Source organism: Schistocerca americana, chromosome 4 (assembly GCF_021461395.2).
Source record: "Schistocerca americana isolate TAMUIC-IGC-003095 chromosome 4, iqSchAmer2.1, whole genome shotgun sequence".
Taxonomy (NCBI): Eukaryota; Metazoa; Arthropoda; class Insecta; order Orthoptera; family Acrididae; genus Schistocerca; species Schistocerca americana.
The window spans coordinates 91,394,208-91,414,843 of record NC_060122.1 but is presented as its reverse complement, the minus strand read 5'-3'; the positions used below and the strand labels follow the sequence as shown (position 1 = coordinate 91,414,843).

The 20,636-nt window shown below is 39.4% G+C and overlaps 1 protein-coding gene across 1 annotated transcript in view; it reads left to right on the top strand.

Moving 5' to 3' along the window:
* LOC124612580 (solute carrier family 66 member 3) overlaps window positions 1-13,726 on the top strand; it is a 29,532-nt gene extending 15,806 nt beyond the window's left edge. The window contains exon 4 of the mRNA XM_047140865.1: window positions 9,231-13,726. Within this exon, the coding sequence (XP_046996821.1) occupies window positions 9,231-9,358 (128 nt within the window). The 3' untranslated portion in view covers window positions 9,359-13,726. The remainder of the gene's footprint in view (window positions 1-9,230) is intronic.
* The last annotated feature ends 6,910 nt before the right edge of the window (window positions 13,727-20,636 follow it).

The window sequence follows — 20,636 nt, the reverse complement described above, 5'->3', positions numbered from 1 at the left end:
TTCAATTTCTTCGTCATCTGCAGAGCTAGTTGGCATATAAACTTGTACTACTGTAGTAGGCGTGGGCTTCATGTCTATCTTGGCCACGATAATACGTTCACTATGCTGTTTATAGCAGCTTACTCGCACTCCTATTTTTTATTCATTATTAAACTTACTCCTGCTTTACCCGTATTTGATTTTGTATTTATAACCCTGTAGTCACCTGACTAGACGTCTTGTTCCTCCTGCCACCAAACTTCACTAATTCCCACTATATCTAACTTTAACCTATCCATTTCCCTTTTTAAATTTTCTAACCTACCTGCCCAGTTAAGGGATCTGACATTCCACGCTCCGATCCGCAGAATGCCAGTTTTCTTTCTCCTGATAACGATGTCCTCTTGAGTAGTCCTTGCCCGGAGATCCGAATGGGGGACTATTTTACCTCTGGAATATTTTACCCAAGAGGATGCCATCACCATTTAACCATACAGTAAAGCTGCATGCCCTCGGGAAAAATCACGTCTGTAGTTTCCCCTTGCTTTCAGCCGTTCGTAGTACCAGCACAGCAAGGCTGTTTTGGTTAGTGTTACAAGGCCAGATCAGTCAATCATCCAGACTGTTGTCCCTGCAACTACCGAAAAGGCTGCTGCCCCTCTTCAGGAACGACACGTTTGTCTGACCTCTCAACAGATACCCCTCCGTTTTGGTTGCATCTACGGTACGGCTATCTGTATCGTTGAGGTGCGCAAGCCTCCCCACCAACAGCAAGGTCCATGGTTTATGGAGGGGGCTAAGTAGATGTGAAAATTATTTTTACTTTAATGTAGTGGTTGTGAATTTCACCATTCATCCTAAATTATTTTTTATTAGCAACAATAATTGCCATTAGGTAGTAAATGTTTTGACACGAATGTTGATATTTCTGAGGCTGCTAAAGTGTACTTCTGCTGCCTGTGGCTTTTGATTTGTAAGCTGATGTTAGCACTTTGTTGACTTTGGTTGTTGGCTGGTTGGGTGATAGTATACTATAGCAATGAGAATTGCTGAATCTAATGATAAGAGTCGAGGGACATGAAAGGGAAGCAGTGGTTGGGAAGGGAGTGAGACAGGGTTGTAGCCTCTCCCCAATGTTGTTCAATCTGTATATTGAGCAAGCAGTAAAGAAAACAAAAGAAAAATTCGGAGTAGGTATTAAAATCCAGGGAGAAGAAATAAAAACATTGAGGTTCGCCGATGACATTGTAAATCTGTCAGAGACAGCAAAGGACTTGGAAGAGCAGTTGAACGCAATGGACAGTGTCTTGAAAGGAGGGTATAAGATGAACATCAACAAAAGCAAAACGAGGATAATGGAATGTAGTCGAATTAAATCGGGTGATGCTGAGGGAATTAGATTAGGAAATGAGGCACTTGAAGTAGTAAAGGAGTTTTGCTATTTGGGGAGCAAAATAACTGATGATGGTCGAAGTAGAAAGGATATAAAATGTAGACTGGCAATGGCAAGGAAAGCGTTTCTGAAGAAGAAAAATTTGTTAACATTGAGTGTAGATTTAAATGTCAGGAAGTTGTTTCTGAAAGTATTTGTATGGAGTGTAGCCATGTATGGAAGTGAAACGTGGACGATAAATAGTTTAGACAAGAAGAGAATAGAAGCTTTCGAAATGTGGTGCTACAGAAAAATGCTGAAGATTAGATGGGTAGATCACATAACTAATGAGGAGGTATTGAATAGAATTGGGGAGAAGAGAAGTTTGTGGCACAACTTGACTAGAAGAAGGGATCGGTTGGTAGGACATGTTCTGAGGCATCAAGGGATCACCAATGTAGTATTGGAGGGCAGCGTGGAGGGTAAAAATCGAAGAGGGAGACCAAGAGATGAATACACTAAACAGATTCAGAAGGATGTAGGCTGCAGTAGGTACTGGGAGATGAAGAAGCTTGCACAGGATAGAGTAGTATGGAGAGCTGCATCAAACCAGTCTCAGGACTGAAGACCACAACAACAACTTGTTTTTGTGGTCCTTCAGTCATTGGCACATGGGCCATGTATTCAAATATAGACTAGAGTTTCTGACATCATAGCATGGGAAAAAAAAAGTTGTATAGTCTTTCAGAACTTGCAAAACAATATTTAGCAGGTCAGAGATTGTGAACGTGTTTGAACATAGGCCAGTCAGGTGGAAGAACTCCACCTATGTCGTAACACCAACTCTCATCCGTACAGAGCAAATGGAGGATCTCTCAAAAACCTGTTGTTAATTATATGATCTATTGCAGTAAAACAATATATAATGCCATATTAATGGTTAAAGAGTTTCTGTATTTGCATATTGTGAAAGTATGCTGTTTCAAGGCAACAGCACATTGTTCTTGGTACAGTACATTATGATTAAATGCCAGATAACAACATATCAACGAATAAAGCTTTGAGGAGGAGATAAGACGCAAAGTATGGTTGTAGCTCATTCATAGTCGATATAGCATGATGGCTGGAGACGCAGAATTGAAGATAATGGGTTATGTGTTGGTGGTTTGTGCCTCTCTGGATTCAGATATTTTTGTACTAACCTTTACATTTTCTAGTAGGTTCTGATACCATTCTATCAGTTTAATAGAAATATATTCTATGATCTACATCAATGTGATTACTGTGCTATTCTCAATAAAGTGCCTAGCAGAGGGCAATAATGATTGATGTTATGTAAATAAGTGCGTTCTTTCTGAGTATTGAGTTTGTCGGTTAGTTTTATCTGCAAGGCAGTTTGCACTACTTGGAGTAAGATATTTTGCTCATTCTTGTTTAAAGTATTGTATTTCACATGTAATAAAGATTCTGCTCCTGAATAGGAATAGTGATCAAGTAAGGATGACCTTATGGTTTTACTAAAACGTGAGAAAGATGAAATACTTTTTACCTTAGGTGGAGAACCATTATAAATTTGTATACACTGTTTGAAATGGAACTTTTATGAGCTGATGTCCTTATTAACTGGACATGGTACTTTACTTTTTGCCTTGTAACCTGTTCATGGATATTGAAGTTTTTATTTATACATGCTATAGACAGAACAAAATGACTAGCATATGGACAAGGGACAAAATGTGTTGTAATATGTACATCTGCATGTACAGCTGTACTCTACAAACCACCATGAAGTGCATGGCAGTGGAGGGTACGTCCCATGCTAGAAGTTGTCAGGGTTTCTTTCAGTTTCATTAACATACGGAGAGCAGAAAGAATGATCACTGGAATGCCTCTGTGCATGCTTTGTTATTCTAGTCTTGTCCTCTTGATCCCTATGTGAGCAACACACAGGGAGTTGTAGTATATTCCTAGAGCTATCATATAAAACTGATTATTGGAACTTTGTTAGTAGACTTTCTCAGGATATATTACATCTGTCTTCAAGAATCTGCCACTTCAGCGTCTCTGACGCTGTCCAACAGGTCAAAAAACCTGTGACTATTCATGCTGCCCTTCCCTGTATATGTTCAATATCATCTGTTAGCTCTATTTAGTATGGGTCCTATATGCTTGAGCAGTATACTAGAATGGGTCTCACGAGTGATTTGTAAGCAGTTTTCTTTGTTGACTGATTGCACTTGCACTTCCCCAGTATTCTACCAGTGAACTGAAGTCTGGCATTGGAGCCTATGTGAGCATTCCATTTCATATCCCTATAAAGTTTTACGCTCAGATAAAGTGAACATAGGAATTTGCCAACCATCCATTTCTTAACCTGTGTGATTTGCAAGACAACTGCCACTGGAGCACGCTTGGATCGCGTACACCACACTGTGGCACATATACTGTATGCAAGAGTTGCATCTCTTGTGAGTGTTCAGCAGCGTGTTGAACTCTGTACTTGCTCAATATTGATGTTCAAAAGCTTGGTTAGTGATGAACTATTCCTGTCTTTTTCTGGTCTTGAAATGAAGCAATTAGCTTACATCCACCAGTAGCAATTTTAGTTGAAATAGCCAATACCATTCATCAACTAAAAGCTGAAATTGAACACTGGAAAAATTCAGGATCGAATGTAACATTTTTATGAAAAGGAAAGTTGCCACTCACCATATAGCAGAGATGCTGAGTCACAGATAGGCACAACAAAAAGACTGTCACAAATAAAGCTTTCACCCAGTAAGGCCTCCGTCAAAAATTGATGACCCCGCTCCCGTGCGCACGCGCGTGTGTGTGCACACACACACACACACACACACACACACACACACACACACACACACACACACGACTGCAGTCTCAGGCAACTGAAGCATTTGTGTGTGTGTTTGTGTGTGTGTGTGTGTGTGTGTGTGTGTGCGTGTGCGTGTGCGTGTGTCTGTGTGCCGTCTATTTTTTACAAAGGTCTTACTGGCTGAAAACTTTATTTGTGACAGTCTTTTTGTTGTGCCTATCTGTGATTCAGCATCTCCACTGTATGGTGAGTGGCAACTTTCCTTTTAATAAAAGCTGAAATTGCTAACATTAAGCAAAGCTCCAGGATCTAGCAGAATTCCTGTAACATCCCATACAGAAACTGCAGCTGAGTTAACTCGTATTTTAACCCTGATATACCACAGACCCATCAAACAAAAAACTTGGACATAGTGAATGTACAAAAGCACAGGTCGTCATGTGTACAACAAGGGTAGCAGAAGTGATCCACAAAACTACTGCCCGATATCATTGACATCCATTTGCTGTAGACTCTTCACACATATTCTGATCTCACACGCATTGAGGTATGTCAAACATGTACCTGTGAACAGGATGTTCATAAAAGAATTGGGGCAATCCATGCAGCATTTGGACAGTGAATGCATAGTCTTCATGAATAAAGACCTGAAACTGCACACCAAACTTGTATACATGGTATTATCACATGCACATTCTTGAATGACTGTGAATTTGGGCACGCTATCACTGTAGTATCAAAGAACTTGAGTGCTTCTGCCAACACGAAATTGGATACGTCTTGAACATTAAGTAGGAGGACCATGTGACCAACAGCGTGTTCCTTGAGAAAGCGCATCCAAACAGAAATGAGGCAACCATCTTCACTCATCAACTGAGTGGTTACGCTGTCTTCACCGCATAAATGCTGTATGACGAACTCTGCTATGGCAGTAGACCTCATGGAACCCCTCTGAAGCATTTTAAGGACCTTCTGAAACACATCGTGAAACAGCTGATATAAATATATGAACATGGAACCATGTGCTGTGGACTGTTTACTGTGGAGGAACACGACATCCACAGCTGTCCATTTGTTTGAAGAACAACGCTGCTGCCACAAAGGGGCCAAGTGAGAAGCAAGAAAGCTCTGTCAATTACAGCCCTCCCTCCTCCAACCACTCAGTGTAATTTGTGTGGGCACATATTTTATGTCAGGGTTGGTCTGTTCAGTCATTGGAAACACTTCCTTAAGCTGAGTTGAAATGCCCACTCTATGCAGAAATAAGTTATGCCTACTGGGAATCAAGTTGCAGCCAATGACAATATCAAACAGTAAGACCTGATCCATGTCAGACAGTACGGGTTGTGAGAAGAATGAGAAGAATGGACGTGTGAAACACAGCACACACTTTCCTCATAAAACATTCAGAAAGCTATGGATCAAAGCAACCAAATAGATACAGCATTTTTTGGCTTCCGTAAAGCATTTGACACCGTCTCTCACCGACACTTATCATATGGCGGTATCAAGCTAAATATATGACTGGATTGAGAATTTATTGCTACAGAGGACACAACATGTCACCTTTGGATAAGGGTTATTGATAGATGTGGAAGTAAATCCACGCGTTTTCCTTGGAAGTGTGTTGGGACCCACACTGTTCTTGTTGTATATTGATGTCCTGATAGACAATATTAAAATTAATCTCAGACTTTTGGCAGATGGTGGAGTTGTCTGTGATGAACTACCCTATCGTCTAAAAACAGCTGCACAAACAGTAAGTCAGTTCTTAGCAAGATTTGAAAGAGGTACAAGGATTGGCAACTTGTTTTAAATGTACAGAAATGTTAAGTTATGCACTTCATAAAAAATCCTGAATTAAGTAATATTCTATGATTGTAAAATCGGAGTCACAATTGGCATCAGTCAACCTGTACTGGTACCGGGGTGTAATAATTTGTGTGCATAGAAACTGTAATGATCACACGGGCTACTAATAGGTAAAGCAAGTGGATTGCTTACAAACAGTTTTCTGTGACCCATTCTAGAATATTGCACCAGTGTGTGGGACCTGTACAAAGGAAAACTGACAGGGGATATTGAATATTTGCAAAGAAAGGCCACTGAAATGGACACTGGTTTGTATGGCCCATGGTAGAGCGTCACAGACTTGCTTAAAAAATGAATTGGCAGATATTTCAAGGTAGACTAAAACTGTCACAAGGCGGCCTACTTACAAAGTTTCAAGAACAGTTTCCAAGTGATGAACTTAGGATTATGCTACAGATTCCATCATAACACTCCCATCAGGCTCACAGAGAAGAGAGTAGACAAATTACAGCACATACAGAGCTATTCTTCCCATGCCCCATACATGAATGGAATGGGAAGAAGCCCTTATAACTGGGAAATGGGAAAGTTCCCTGTGCTATGCGCTTCATGGTGATTTGTAGAATATACATGTCGATGTTGATGCAACTGATTGTAAAAAACAGTGATCTATTGGCCGCTTTGATGAGGTTTCCTCTTAAAGTGTACTGTACACTTGCAAGGGCTATAATAACATCCCAAGCCAATCAGAATTCAGCCCCATTGTGAATGCTGTTCTCAGGCCTCAGTCAACATGCGGAGGAGTCTGTTCTGGCAGCCATTGGGAGAACAGAATGTAACTAGTTGTAGAATGTTGTGCTCATTGGAACAGACAACTTCTGTCTTGGCTTCGATGTCGTATTTGGTTCATTACAATGACTGACAGAGTAGATGAAGAAGGCCACCCTTGTTCTTGGAGTTCCAACAAATCTCTGTCTGCAACATTACCCTAAAACTAATTGTGGCTCTCTGCTTCTGAGCCAGGTAGAATGCTTGAACAAGGGAAGTCGAAGGTTCACTGACAAACTAGTGTACTTATGCTGTAAAGACGTGGCACTGGAGGGTCTGTCTGAGTAAATCTGGGATGCACTATGCATCAGAGGCTGCTACCCAAGTGGCTGGCTGTGTGTGGCAAGTACTCAGGTCTTTTTTAATGAAAAAAAAGGATTTTCTTTCTTTCTTTTTGCACTGAGGCGACTTTCCATCTAATGCAGTTTACGATAGCTGCCGGAAGTATTAATGTGATAACCAAAGAAGAATGCCTCCAAGAGTGGAGTAGTGCTAGATAGTAATGTAGCTCATATAATATTATATATAATTGGATAGATTTTAAAAAAAATCTACTCACCAAGGGATGGCAGGATCCATAACTTTTAAATGTGTTTCCTTGTGCTGCGGCTTGGTGAGTAGATTTTTCTCTCTACCCAGTCATATTATAGTTTAAGAAATTGACATTTTCATATAATATTAGATATATCAAAAATATAGGCAAATAGGAAGTGGATGTGATATTTTTATCACAATAGACAAAAACTCAAACCCAGAGAGACAGAAAGTGAAATTTTATTAAAATTGTTTAGACAGGACTCAGTGTTAATGGTGAGCGTAACATTACAATTGTGTCATTCTATTGGTCAACGGACTGACCCTAAGATGTAATGAAATTTTAGTGTTGTGTAAACAATCTCCTTTGTATATGTAAAAACAAAGGTGATGTAACTTACCAAACGAAAGCGTTGGTATGTTGATAGACACACAAACACACACACAAAATTCAAGCTTTCGCAACCCACGGTTGCTTCATCAGGTTGCTTCTTTCCTGATGAAGCAACCGTGGGTTGCGAAGGCTTGAATTTTGTGTGTGTGTTTGTGTTTGTTTGTGTGTCTATCAACATACCAACACTTTCGTTTGGTAAGTTACATGATCTTTGTTTTTAGATATATTTTTCCCATGTGGTATGTTTCCCTCTATTATATTCAATCTCCTTTGTAGATTGATTGCATTCCCCTAATATTCACCAAGAAGCAAAATATGCCACTGGCTTATAAACTGACTTATAAACTGTTACACCCAGGTATTTGTATGAGTTGACTAAAGCAATTTCGATATTGTAGTTGTAGGGTGCTATGCTTTTTTTTGTGTAAAGTAAACAGCTTTATACACATCTGAGTATTTGCACAACTTTACAAGATTTGACTGAATCTTTTCAGATAGTACATCAGTATAGAGAACTACATCATGTGTGAGAAGTCTGCATTGTCATTATTGTGCAATGTAAACGTCAAAGGTCCAAAACACTTCTGTCAGACATCTCTGAAGTTGCTTTGACTCCTGTTTATGATTCTCCATCCAATATCACATGCTGGGTCCTCCCTACCAAGAAATGCTCAGTCCAGTCATAAATACAATCATAGTTTCAGTAATGCGTGTAGGTGTGTAATGAGTGTCAAATGCTGTTTTGGAAGTTTTTTGGTGCATGTTCAGAGATATCTCACTTTAGGCTGTATGACACTGTTGAAATTCCTGTACTAGAAGCAACCGTAAGCAGGGAATACTATGTTTGCGTTTTCCACGTTGAAGAAGTCACAGGACAACAGCTGGGGACATGGTGAAAGTGTGTGTATCCATTCAAATAATGTCTTTCACAGAGGAACATTATTTATACTACTGAACCATTAATGAGCTTAGGTAACATGTACTCCTTGAGTTAGCATCAAAATGTTTGCTAAACAATTAATAGCTTTTGTATTTATATAGCAAGTTGAATAAAAGAAATGCTAAACAATACACACACACACACACAGTTCGTTTTCCACTTATGTATTGTGGTCAGAATAACAGTTGGCAACAGGATGAACTGCATCTTATGCTTAGGAAGAGAAGTAAAAAATGAAGACAATGATTCTGAATGTCAGCAGCTGTAGGCATCAGTTTTTGCCCCTTGCGGTTTAATTACTGATGTTAGCCCAGTTACTCTTTTCTAAGTTGTTCTTAGATAACAAGTTCCATAATATTATTAAACCTTTAATTATGTGACAAACACAAATTTATATAACTAAGTTTTATTATTTCTAAATTTCCTGTTGGTGAAGTTTTCTGTGTTGTCGTCATTATCATGGGAACATTACATGCTAATACTATTATTCGTATATTTATGATTTTGTAATATACTGAACAACAATTTCTTGTTTCAGCACGTGTATACACCATCTTCCTAGATTCGGCAGACATTACACTTTTGTCGAATTTTATTATATCTGTGATACTAAGCAGTTCTGTTATGGTAGCTGCTATTGTGTACAAGAAGCCAAAGACATCTTAGACAGTAGTAATTTTTCTATGTAGTGTGCTGTTTTGAACAATCTTAATTCCTGCCATATGGATTTGCTATAAGCTTTTGTAGGTAAATTATCTAAGAATCGGTTACCAACTCGGTGCTGACTGGACATCACCAGAGTCAAAGCAATTTGGCAATAACACACTGCCTGACTGATAGTAATGATGTATAATGCTTCCTTAGCATTGCCATTTTAGGAAGGACTCCACTTCCTGAGGAAGAATGAGTTCCTTTCTCCTGTTTTTCTAGCTCTTGCTGTATTATGTATGTATGCTGTAACTTGATACTTACTTCATGAAGGAGGGGGCTGCTAGAAGTAGATGTAAATGATCCCTGTCTCATAGATGGACTACTTTTCCTGTACAGGCAGCATGTGAAACAAACATGCGCCTCAAGTGTAATTGCTACAGTTTACAAAGTACTTCCATACACAGTGGCAGCTGGTGATCATGTGCTAATGTGCTACAGCACACTAAACATCACACTAAAATTATGCCTTTTCTCTTCAAATGCTTGCCGGTCTGCTAATGAAATGGACAAAACCATGTTTCGAGGCACACTCTCCATGATAACTGTAAACAGAAACCAGTGTCAAAAGTTGAAATGATGGTCAGTTGCACTACAATAAACTCGGAGAAGGGGGATACAGCTGTGTGTTTTTGACTGTGCATTCTCTGATGTGACATCATCCACTAAGGGTGTCTCATTGCTCACAGCACCAGGTCAGTATTTTTCTTTGAAAGTGCATGTAAAATCTTGTGCAAGAAACATGGCAAATTGTATAGGTGATCTGCTAAAAGAGGAAATTTTTCTGTAGGTCTTTTGAGTAGAAAGTGAGAGAGAATGAGTTAGGTAGGCCTACTCCAAATTTAAATCTAACAAGGGGAGGGCATGGGATGGAGGTCACTGATTTGGCTCAAACTACATGAATAGAAGTCAGTAGATGCCTCTTTAAAGTTCTAAACTATTTCACCTGAATGGGATGTAGGAAAGGGTAAACAGTGTCTAAAGATTGACAACTACAGTATGAGGGATTTCTGGGCAATGGCTGTCATATCAGTGCCGTGGCGCAGTGGACAAGCACACTGACTGACAATTTGTCAGCTCGGGTTTGATTCCCACTGCTACCATTTTTTTTGTTTTATCACATTCCTCGTAACATTAAACTATTAATTATATAATTTAAATATATTTGTGCAGTTCAATTTATATAAGTAAAATTAATGTATTCAGTTCAGTTATGATTACCCTTGTAAGTCAAAAGGCTACAGGAGTTGTTAAAAACGAGAATATGTAGAAATTTCATATGAATTTGTATGAAAAGAGTTGGATCTTTGGGTGTGATGTTCATAATGCACTCTTTTTGCTTTCCATGGTTCTTATTTGGGTACAGTGATGGATTGGGTGCAAGGGGAGTAAAAGGCATAGGACGTACTAATGCATTAATAAGAAAACATAGCGGGAATCATTAAATACTTAATCTTAGAGCATTAGGTACAGCTAATGTCACAGCAATATCAAATCACACCTATCATGACAACATAGTGAAACACACTCTGTTTATTTTTGTAATATTGTATCATATTGGTAAAATTTTTCCCGAGCTGCCACTGGGTTACCTGTGTAAGGTTAGCACTGATCAGAAACTGTTAAGTATTGGTGGACTTTAACTGGTTCCTCACCTCTGAGTATACCTGTGAGAAGTGACAAGTTACAGTGTGCACATAGTAAGTTATTCTCATTGGCAATATGTCAGTCAACTCGAAGCAGAATTTGCAGTGTAATAAAGCAGCATCTGTTCACTCAAGAACTCCATAAAAAGACATTTGATAGGCTGTGCTGTTTAGATTTTACTGTATGATATTTTTGTATAATCAGCCCATTTGATAAGGTGTTTTATGAATCTCCTTATACGTTAACATTGATTTTAAGGCATATTGCATCATTATGATACTAGGGAATCATTCTATTTTTCTTTACAATTTCACATTTAAGCTGAGGGGGCTAATGGATTAATGAAGAAGTACGCACCATAGCATGCAATCAAGTAGATTCATTTCTGTATTTGGGAATGACACCTCTCTCTCTCTCTCTCTCTCTCTCTCTCTCTCTCTCTGTGTGTGTGTGTGTGTGTGTGTGTGTGTGTGTGTGTGTGTGTGTGTGTGTAAGGTACCAAAATGTTTCTGCCTGGAGCTAGATTTATACCCTGATTCTCTTCAGAGAATTGTGCAGTATTTGATAAAAGATAAAAAGTTCAAATAATATTCAAATGACTTCATTTCCCTATGCAAACAGAAGATTGGAAACTAGTTTGTATATTAATGTGCTCTCATTAACACTCCATGCTCATGCCACATAGACATGTAGGTCGTAGATTACACTAACATTGTGCTCGTCTTGTTATTTTCACCTAATACAGACTAACAGCACTTGGACAATACCAAAGAGTACACCACACAAGATTCTGATATGCAGTTTCCTTTTTAGAAAGTAGTTTGTTGACCATGAGGTTCATGTTTTCATGTTGTCAGGTAGCTATTATAATGATCACTCCAGGGGATATTATGGCTGTGACAGGCTGTACTGCTTTATAAACAGTATTTTCTTCAAATGGTGGTGTGTTTCTTAACTCTTTGGCTCCATAGTAATCAATGGCAAGAAACAGACGTTGTGCGGTTAAAATCTTTTCTTCAGTTATCAGTCTTTGCTGTAACAGTATAATGTAGTAGTAGCCGTAGGTGGAAAATTTATTTCTTTTTCTTTCATTAATCTGTGCTTATGTTGTCAATGTATTAGGCAATTTTATTTTGTTTATTACATGAAATACTGAAGCATTCATTACCACTGTTAATTTTACCTCCAGAGTGTGCTTGATATGATGCAAAAGATTAGCCCATTTTATTTTATTGCTGCACTGCATGGAGAAGGTGGACCTTACTCCTGTCAGAACATCCCTGGACTCCCCTATGACAGTGTTTATGGAAGAATGAGTTTATTTCCTCTAATCCCCCCACTTCTCCCACGAGGAGTCAAGAAAACGTGCACACATCATCTTCTATTTGCACATTTCAACTTTATTAGTATAGTCAACAATTAGTCATGCTCTCTTCGAAATGTTGCTTGTCGAATGGTCCTTATTTTAAGAATTTACTTCAGCTGCAAACCTATGTTTGCAAAAATTTGTTTTATTTTAGACTTTAAGTTGAAAATTATTAGCTTCAGCTGTCTCTAATGACCTGATTGTCACTGGGACATTAGTGTTTAATGTTCCGTCTTGTTTTTCTGATTTTGTGTGTCTTTGCATTGTAATGCTTCGGTATTGTTCATTTTATTTCATTTAATTTTTGCTACATTATATATTAAAAATGTGATCATTTGTATGATGTAATGGTCAGTGGAATTTTTGTTGGGTCACATATTCAGTAGCTGAACAAGAAATTGTACGAGACAATTTGTTGGCAAAATGGGTGATTTTATTCTGTCCTATATTTCATAGGGTACTTTCAAACAGTAGAAAGTTTAGAATGGAATAACAGTATGGAAAGGATAGTCAATACTTCCCATATTGTTGTCATAGATTACTTTGTTTTATTTAAACTTACGTTACCTCAGCTGAAAATGGTGTATAAATAATCTCCTGTGCCATTATTGAAGAACTTAGAGAATTGTTTTAGAACTTTGCATTTGTACATAATGAAAGAAAAATATCTTTATTTTTGTCATCATTTATTTGTTTTCACATACCTCATTATTTAACATAAGAACAAGAGCATTAAGGCTTTAAGATTATGTTCACTGAAAATAAATAATTTTCAAAGTCTTAATTATCATATTGTAAAATTTATAGCATGTTCACAACAAAAAAATGTTTTAACGAAAGTTTCATAGCATTACCACTAAATGCCAAATTTTTAATGTCTGTCAATTTTTTGAACTGTTTCTGAAATGTTGAACAGTAACTGATTCCATGATAATTATTGTAATTTTAAATTTATGTATGTTTCAAGTTTTAATGATCATGAACTTTGATTTCAATCAGATATATTGATAGGCTAAACCTATCACTGTACCTGCCTTTTTATAACAAGTTCCATAAGAATTTGTTTTTGTGAAGACAATATGTACCTGTTATACAATAATAAAAAAATGCTCTTTTACGCCAAATAACCCTCACTGTGTTGTTTATAGACTATGAAAGGTGCTTTCTGTACTCTGATTTTAACTGGGCATTGGGAATAATATACTGACTAGATTAAAGGAAGAATTGAGATGTATGACAAAAGAAATCATTAAAAAGATCATATAATTTCCTGATTTTAAGGCAAATAATAAAGAGGAAATGCAAAAAAATGTTAGTACTACTGCCAGTAATCGATATGGTAAAGAGATCACAAATAGGGGATTATCATTCTCCCCCTCTCTCCCCTGTCTCCCCCTCTCTCCCCCGTCTCCCCTCCTCTCTCCCCCGTCTCCCCTCCTCTCTCCCCTGCCTCCCCCTGTGTGTGTGTGTGTGTGTGTGTGTGTGTGTGTGTGTGTGTGTGTGTGTGTGTGTCCGCCTAGTCATTTTAGGGAGTTAGTAACTATGAGCACTTCTGTCCATAAGTGGAATATAAATTATATGGAGCCAAGACTAGACTGATTCATGTGATGTGGAAAAGCAGTAACATTAACTTACATTGCTGGGGAAAGGAGCTGCTGCTTATAGTGGTAAAAGCTTGTCCAGTATAACAAGGCTCATTAAATTACTTTACTTAAAAAAAAGTCACTGCAGAATGTGGCCAAAGTTTCTATGCAATTTTACTTCTCTTTCCTTCCCTTAATAGGATAATTGAAAAAATTGAACTGGAGATGGATTATGATGATTAATGTCATTCTAAATACTATAGGTGATTTTTATGCAGTGCAGAAAGCTGTAACCAGTGTAAGGAACTGCTACCAGTTTTGCCATGAAAGATAAAAGGTGGGTGCTACCTTGCTGAGAAAAAGGTTGAAATCAATGGGCTGCACATACAAAAAGATTCAAAACCAGAGATCAGTTTTAGTTGAATGTGGGAATATTCTGTGGAACGGTGATGTCGATTTCTTTTGCACATGAAATCTATTAGGGAAGAGGAAAATCAGAGCTTTGCTCGGTAGTAATCTAATGTGTGGAAAATGCAGACAATGTGAATATGTAGTGGGTGTGACAATCTGGGGACATGCTGCCGAATGATTAACAGTGCCAATTGGCAGGTTGAAGACTGGATTTTTGAGGAAATTAAGTTCCAGTTCTAGGCCAAATTGACCCAAGGACATTACCGTGGTCAGCTGAACATGACTAATTTTGAAAAATGTTTGAAAGAACTGATTTTACTCAATCTTCCTTCTCATTCAACTTACTTTGCTAGAGAATGTGCCCTGTCACAATAGACAGGTCAAACAGCCTCCAGCATTTTGCAGTTCAAAGGTAACAATAAAAAGTAAACATCCAATGTGATGACAGTGTGAGGAAGGAAGCTCTTTGCTTCTTAATTTGATTGAAAGAACATGCCAAGAAGTGACACACTGTCAATGCATTGGCTACAAGCAAAGGACACAGTGATCTGCTTGTTGCCATGTAACTGCAACCTGTATGCAGGTGTGTTTGTGTAGCTGAGAGCAAAGAGAATAATAAAGGAGTGTAATATAATTGGAGATATGCTTGCAGAAAATCTCTGTAAATTTGTGGACATTTCCTTCTGTCAGTCACTGCAGGGAACTGTGCAGTTTGAGAGTAAATGTTGGACGAACAATAGTGGTACTGAAGTTGCTGTCATAACATTATTTTTAGTGGAGACAGAGCTGCCCCGGAAATGACAGTGAATCGAAGTACTTCAACTCATTTACCAAAAACATAAATGGAAGTGGTGAACTTGAATGATTCTCTCAGATTTGAATTTGTTTTGTTTACTTTTGACACTGTATATACAATGAAAAATTTTCTACGTAACTGAAAACCAGTATGTGGCCTTTGATTCAGTACTTCAGGGGTGTCTAAATTAATTTTCATACACACCCACCTGTGTGGTGCTGCCCGAATACTCAGTGCTGGCACTGCAGGTAGGATGGTGTGGTGGGATTATGTCAGGTGGAGTGGACAAGGGGAAAAAGGAACCAGGGAATGGGAAAGAGGTTTGGGGAATGGTGGCTGACCACTCAAGAGTGCAGCAGTAAGTGTATGACCAGAACTGATTTAAGATCTAAGCGACACAAGTGGCACTTGGGGCACCTAGCGGAGAGACATGCCACAACTGCAAGATTTCTATACCGAATGTATCATAGTTAGTTGCAGCCACTTGGGGTACCCAGCTGAGATTTGTATATAGTGCATATCACAATTAGTATCGAAAATTAATGTGGATGAAAGTGTAAGGGGGGGGGGGGGGGGGGGGAGAGACAGAAGGTGCATGGAACAGGCACGCCGCATGGACACTGGCACCAGTGAGTTCATGCAGTGTGTGATGAGGAGTGAATTGGAAGGGAATGGCAAAACAGAGGAAGGGGGAGACTGTAAGGAAGAGGGTGTGGATGCAGGATGAATGAAGTTAGGATCCTGTGGTAGAGTGGAGGTGGGTGTGGGGTAGGGGTTAGCAGAGATTGAGGCCTGGAAGATTATGGGAACGAAAATAACTCCCATCTATGTAGTTCAAGCAGACACTGAAACTGAGCACATTGTGCTCATCAGTGTATTATGCCACTGGGTGGTCAACTGTGTATTTGGCCACAGTTTGCTGCTGACCATTCATTTTGGTGGACTTGATTGGTGGTCATGCTCATATAACATGCGGTCCAGAAATTGCAGCAGGTCTGCATATGACATGACTGCTTTTACATATGGCCCTACCACTGGTGGTAAATTGGAGTAGGATGTGCTGGGTGTGTGAATTGGACAGGTCTTGCATCTCTCTCTCTCTCTCTCTCTCTCTCTCTCTCTCTCTCTCTCTCTGTGTGTGTGTGTGTGTGTGTGTGTGTGTGTGTGTGTGTGTGTGTGTGTGTGTGTGTGTGTCACTATTTGTCACTTTCCTATCCTATGTACCTGCTACCTTTCCTTCCTGTCTCCCTATCTCACACACCTGCTGTGTCCCTCTGAGCCATTAGCTGCCCTTCACCAAACCAAACCATCTCATTCTCCACCTCCTTTCTTCCTTTGCGCACTCTATCTGACACTACCCGCTCGCCCCATTCTACATAGAGAACTGCAGTCCCGGATTCATTCCACAGCTAGGAAAGCTGTCAGCCTTGTTTATGAGCTTGTCAATGACCCAACACCTCCACTATTCAGTGAGTTGTTACTTTTACTGACAAAACTTACTAACATATTTAAATTAATTTTCATATAGCTATTTTGTAATTGCTACAGTCAACTGGGATAATTTTGTACCACTTCTTACCATTTTTTGAAAATACTGGACACACAATAAATTACACATTGCAACAGACTTAATAACATTGTACCTTTATAGCCACTGAGTGCTTGGGAAAGTGAAAATGTATATTAATTATGCCTTATTAAAGTAAAATTTTGATTTTAATACTGGTACAAAAAGATACACTGTCATTCTGGTTAACTTTAAACCAGTTGTAAAAAACAATAATTTTCTTATAACTAATGCTCTGAGTAAATATACATCATGCAGAAAGGAAATCAAATATTAATAAAAAACTAAAAACAAACAGTGCAGGTTTACTTTGAAAATCAATTCACTGTTGTCAGAAGCTTCCTTCACAGCCATTGCAATTAAAGACCAATTACAAGCCTAAGAGCTTGCAGGATGGAGGAAAGACAATTGAAATACTAACTATAAATGACATAGGTAATAAAACTATTTCATTTAATACAAAATGTTGCAAATACTTGGAACACCAGTCATTTGAAACAAAAGTAACAAGTGGTACAAAGATACCCTGACTGGTAAAAAGTTACTGTGATTGACTATGTGCATCACCTACCACATGTGTCAATCTTCAAGTCATCTTCAGTTATCCTTAATAGCAACAGAGAGAAAACATGAGATACATTTAATATTTAACTATCAATGTAACTGCATGTATTGTACATGCTCATGAAAACTGTCATAACACAATGTTACATGCTAAGTCTTGCTGCAGCTGGAGGAGGGGGGGGGGGGGGGGGTAAGCTACTGTGTGAATTCTGTTTTCTGTTACTTGTGTCAGTGCACCAACCATCAGTCTGCTATAAGTGAGCAGTTGCTTTTCCCTTATTTAACGAATTGTCCCATTCAGGAATTTTCATTTTTCTTATACAGTCAGTAGCATGATAGTACATTTTTATGGCAGGTAACACTATACAAATGTACATATTGTCAATTCCATTCTCTATCTTGCTTCTGTGATGCAGAGTGGCTTTTATTTCATTTGGAATCACAGTAAGGATCCTGCAATGTAGGCTGTTGTGAATAATTTTATGTGAGTGTGTGACTGTGTTATGGCAGTTTTCGTAAGGATGTACAATACATAATGTTGCATTGGTAGTTGTTTAAATGTATCTCATGTGTTCTCTCTGTTGCTATTCAGGCTATGTGAATATGACCAGAAGAATGAAACAGGTAGTGAAAAAAGAATTATTTTATTAGTACCTTTTGACAGTTTTGAGATACGACTTTTTTTCCAAATACTTATGAGCTGTAGAGTACTGCTTGCAGAAAGTAGTTTTGCATCTCTTTCAACAAAGTTTATTTTAAAGTTCTATACACATGGTGCTAATGGCCTTGCTGTGGTGGTCCCCGAAAGATCACCAAAGTTAAGTTCTGTCAGGCTTGGCTTGTGCTTGGATGGGTGATCGAGTCTGCTGAGCACTTTGGGCATGAGGAGTCACTCAGCTGTGGTGAGGCCAGTTGAGCTTCTTGATAGAGAAGTGGTGGTCTGGTCACGAAAACTGACAATAGCCAGGAGAGGAGTGTGTTGACCCACATACCCCTCCATATCCGCGTCGAGTGACACCTATTGGCTGAGGATGACAAGGTAGTTGGTCAGTACCATTGGGCATTCCAGGGCCTATTCAGACGGAATTTTTTTTAGTTGAATTTTCTGCTACATACATGTGTTGCACATTAATGTAAATTTGTGTGTGCTTAACAAATATATTCAGTTAGTGATATGGTTTGCTTTAAGTAGTATACATTTGAATTCACTCAGATCTACCCTTGTTCCTTCCATTGTTCATAACAGTTCTGTGTATTTTATTCAGTTGGATAATGGATTCATGTGACTTCTATATGATAACTGTATTGTTCTTAGAGGAAGGAATGTGTTTACTGTAACTAATGAGATACTAGCTATTATTTCTGGCAGTGGATTGTAAAGCCCTCTTTGGTAATAGATTTCAGCAACCTTATGTTATGTAAAATTGATGCATACTTGTAACTTTCTTTTAATAAGCCCACATACACTTTCATATTCTGAGGGTAGTGAAAATAAAATACTGTGCTTGGAAAATTATTTACAATTTGAACAGAAACCAGGCAACAGTTCTAAGAGTCAAAGGATAAGAAAGGGAAGTGCTTGTTGAGAAGCGAGTAACAGTTGCAGCCCCTCTACTATATTGTTCATAATGTAAATAGAAGAAGCACTATAGGAAACCATGGAGGAATTTGGGAAGGTGATAAGTGTTCAAGTAAAAGAAATAAAAATGTTGAGACTTGCCAATGTCATTGTAGTTCTGCCAGAAGCAGCAAAGGACTTGGAAGATCAATTAAACTGAATGGATACTGTCTCATGACTTACCAAAGTGTTTAAGATTGCTAAATCAACCTCCAGCTAACTATAAATTTGTTAAAAATCTTCAAATATCATGCAATATAAAAACCACAAGGACACTGAGACACAAAGACAACAACCACGCAGCCAGTGCCACGCAAGTATTTATATTTTCTAAATGACTCTCACCTATTTTTTTCACTATTATAAAAGCCACTACAATTAATTCATTACATTGGAAAAGTTTTGAAAAGGTTCTTGTGTACTACATTTTCATATTTCTTTTATAAATAATAATACTGTAAAATTTTGTAAATCTGATCTCATAATAAAAGTATGTGATTTTTTTCACACGAGTTACAGTTTACATTTATTGTACACACTTGTTTACTTACATTGTGTGTTAGTAATTGCACATACATATTCATCATACACTCCTGGAAATGGAAAAAAGAACACATTGACACCGGTGTGTCAGACCCACCATACTTGCTCCGGACACTGCGAGAGGGCTGTACAAGCAATGATCACACGCACGGCACAGCGGACACACCAGGAACCGCGGTGTTGGCCGTCGAATGGCGCTAGCTGCGCAGCATTTGTGCACCGCCGCCGTCAGTGTCAGCCAGTTTGCCGTGGCATACGGAGCTCCATCGCAGTCTTTAACACTGGTAGCATGCCGCGACAGCGTGGACGTGAACCGTATGTGCAGTTGACGGACTTTGAGCGAGGGCGTATAGTGGGCATGCGGGAGGCCGGGTGGACGTACCGCCGAGTTGCTCAACACGTGGGGCGTGAGGTCTCCACAGTACATCGATGTTGTCGCCAGTGGTCGGCGGAAGGTGCACGTGCCCGTCGACCTGGGACCGGACCGCAGCGACGCACGGATGCACGCCAAGACCGTAGGATCCTACGCAGTGCCGTAGGGGACCGCACCGCCACTTCCCAGCAAATTAGGGACACTGTTGCTCCTGGGGTATCGGCAAGGACCATTCGCAACCGTCTCCATGAAGCTGGGCTATGGTCCCGCACACCGTTAGGCCGTCTTCCGCTCACGCCCCAACATCGTGCAGCCCGCCTCCAGTGGTGTCGCGACAGGCGTGAATGGAGGGACGAATGGAGACGTGTCGTCTTCAGCGATGAGAGTCGCTTCTGCCTTGGTGCCAATGATGGTCGTATGCGTGTTTGGCGCCATGCAGGTGAGCGCCACAATCAGGACTGCATACGACCGAGGCACACAGGGCCAACACCCGGCATCATGGTGTGGGGAGCGATCTCCTACACTGGCCGTACACCACTGGTGATCGTCGAGGGGACACTGAATAGTGCACGGTACATCCAAACCGTCATCGAACCCATCGTTCTACCATTCCTAGACCGGCAAGGGAACTTGCTGTTCCAACAGGACAATGCACGTCCGCATGTATCCCGTGCCACCCAACGTGCTCTAGAAGGTGTACGTCAACTACCCTGGCCAGCAAGATCTCCCGATCTGTCCCTCATTGAGCATGTTTGGGACTGGCTGAAG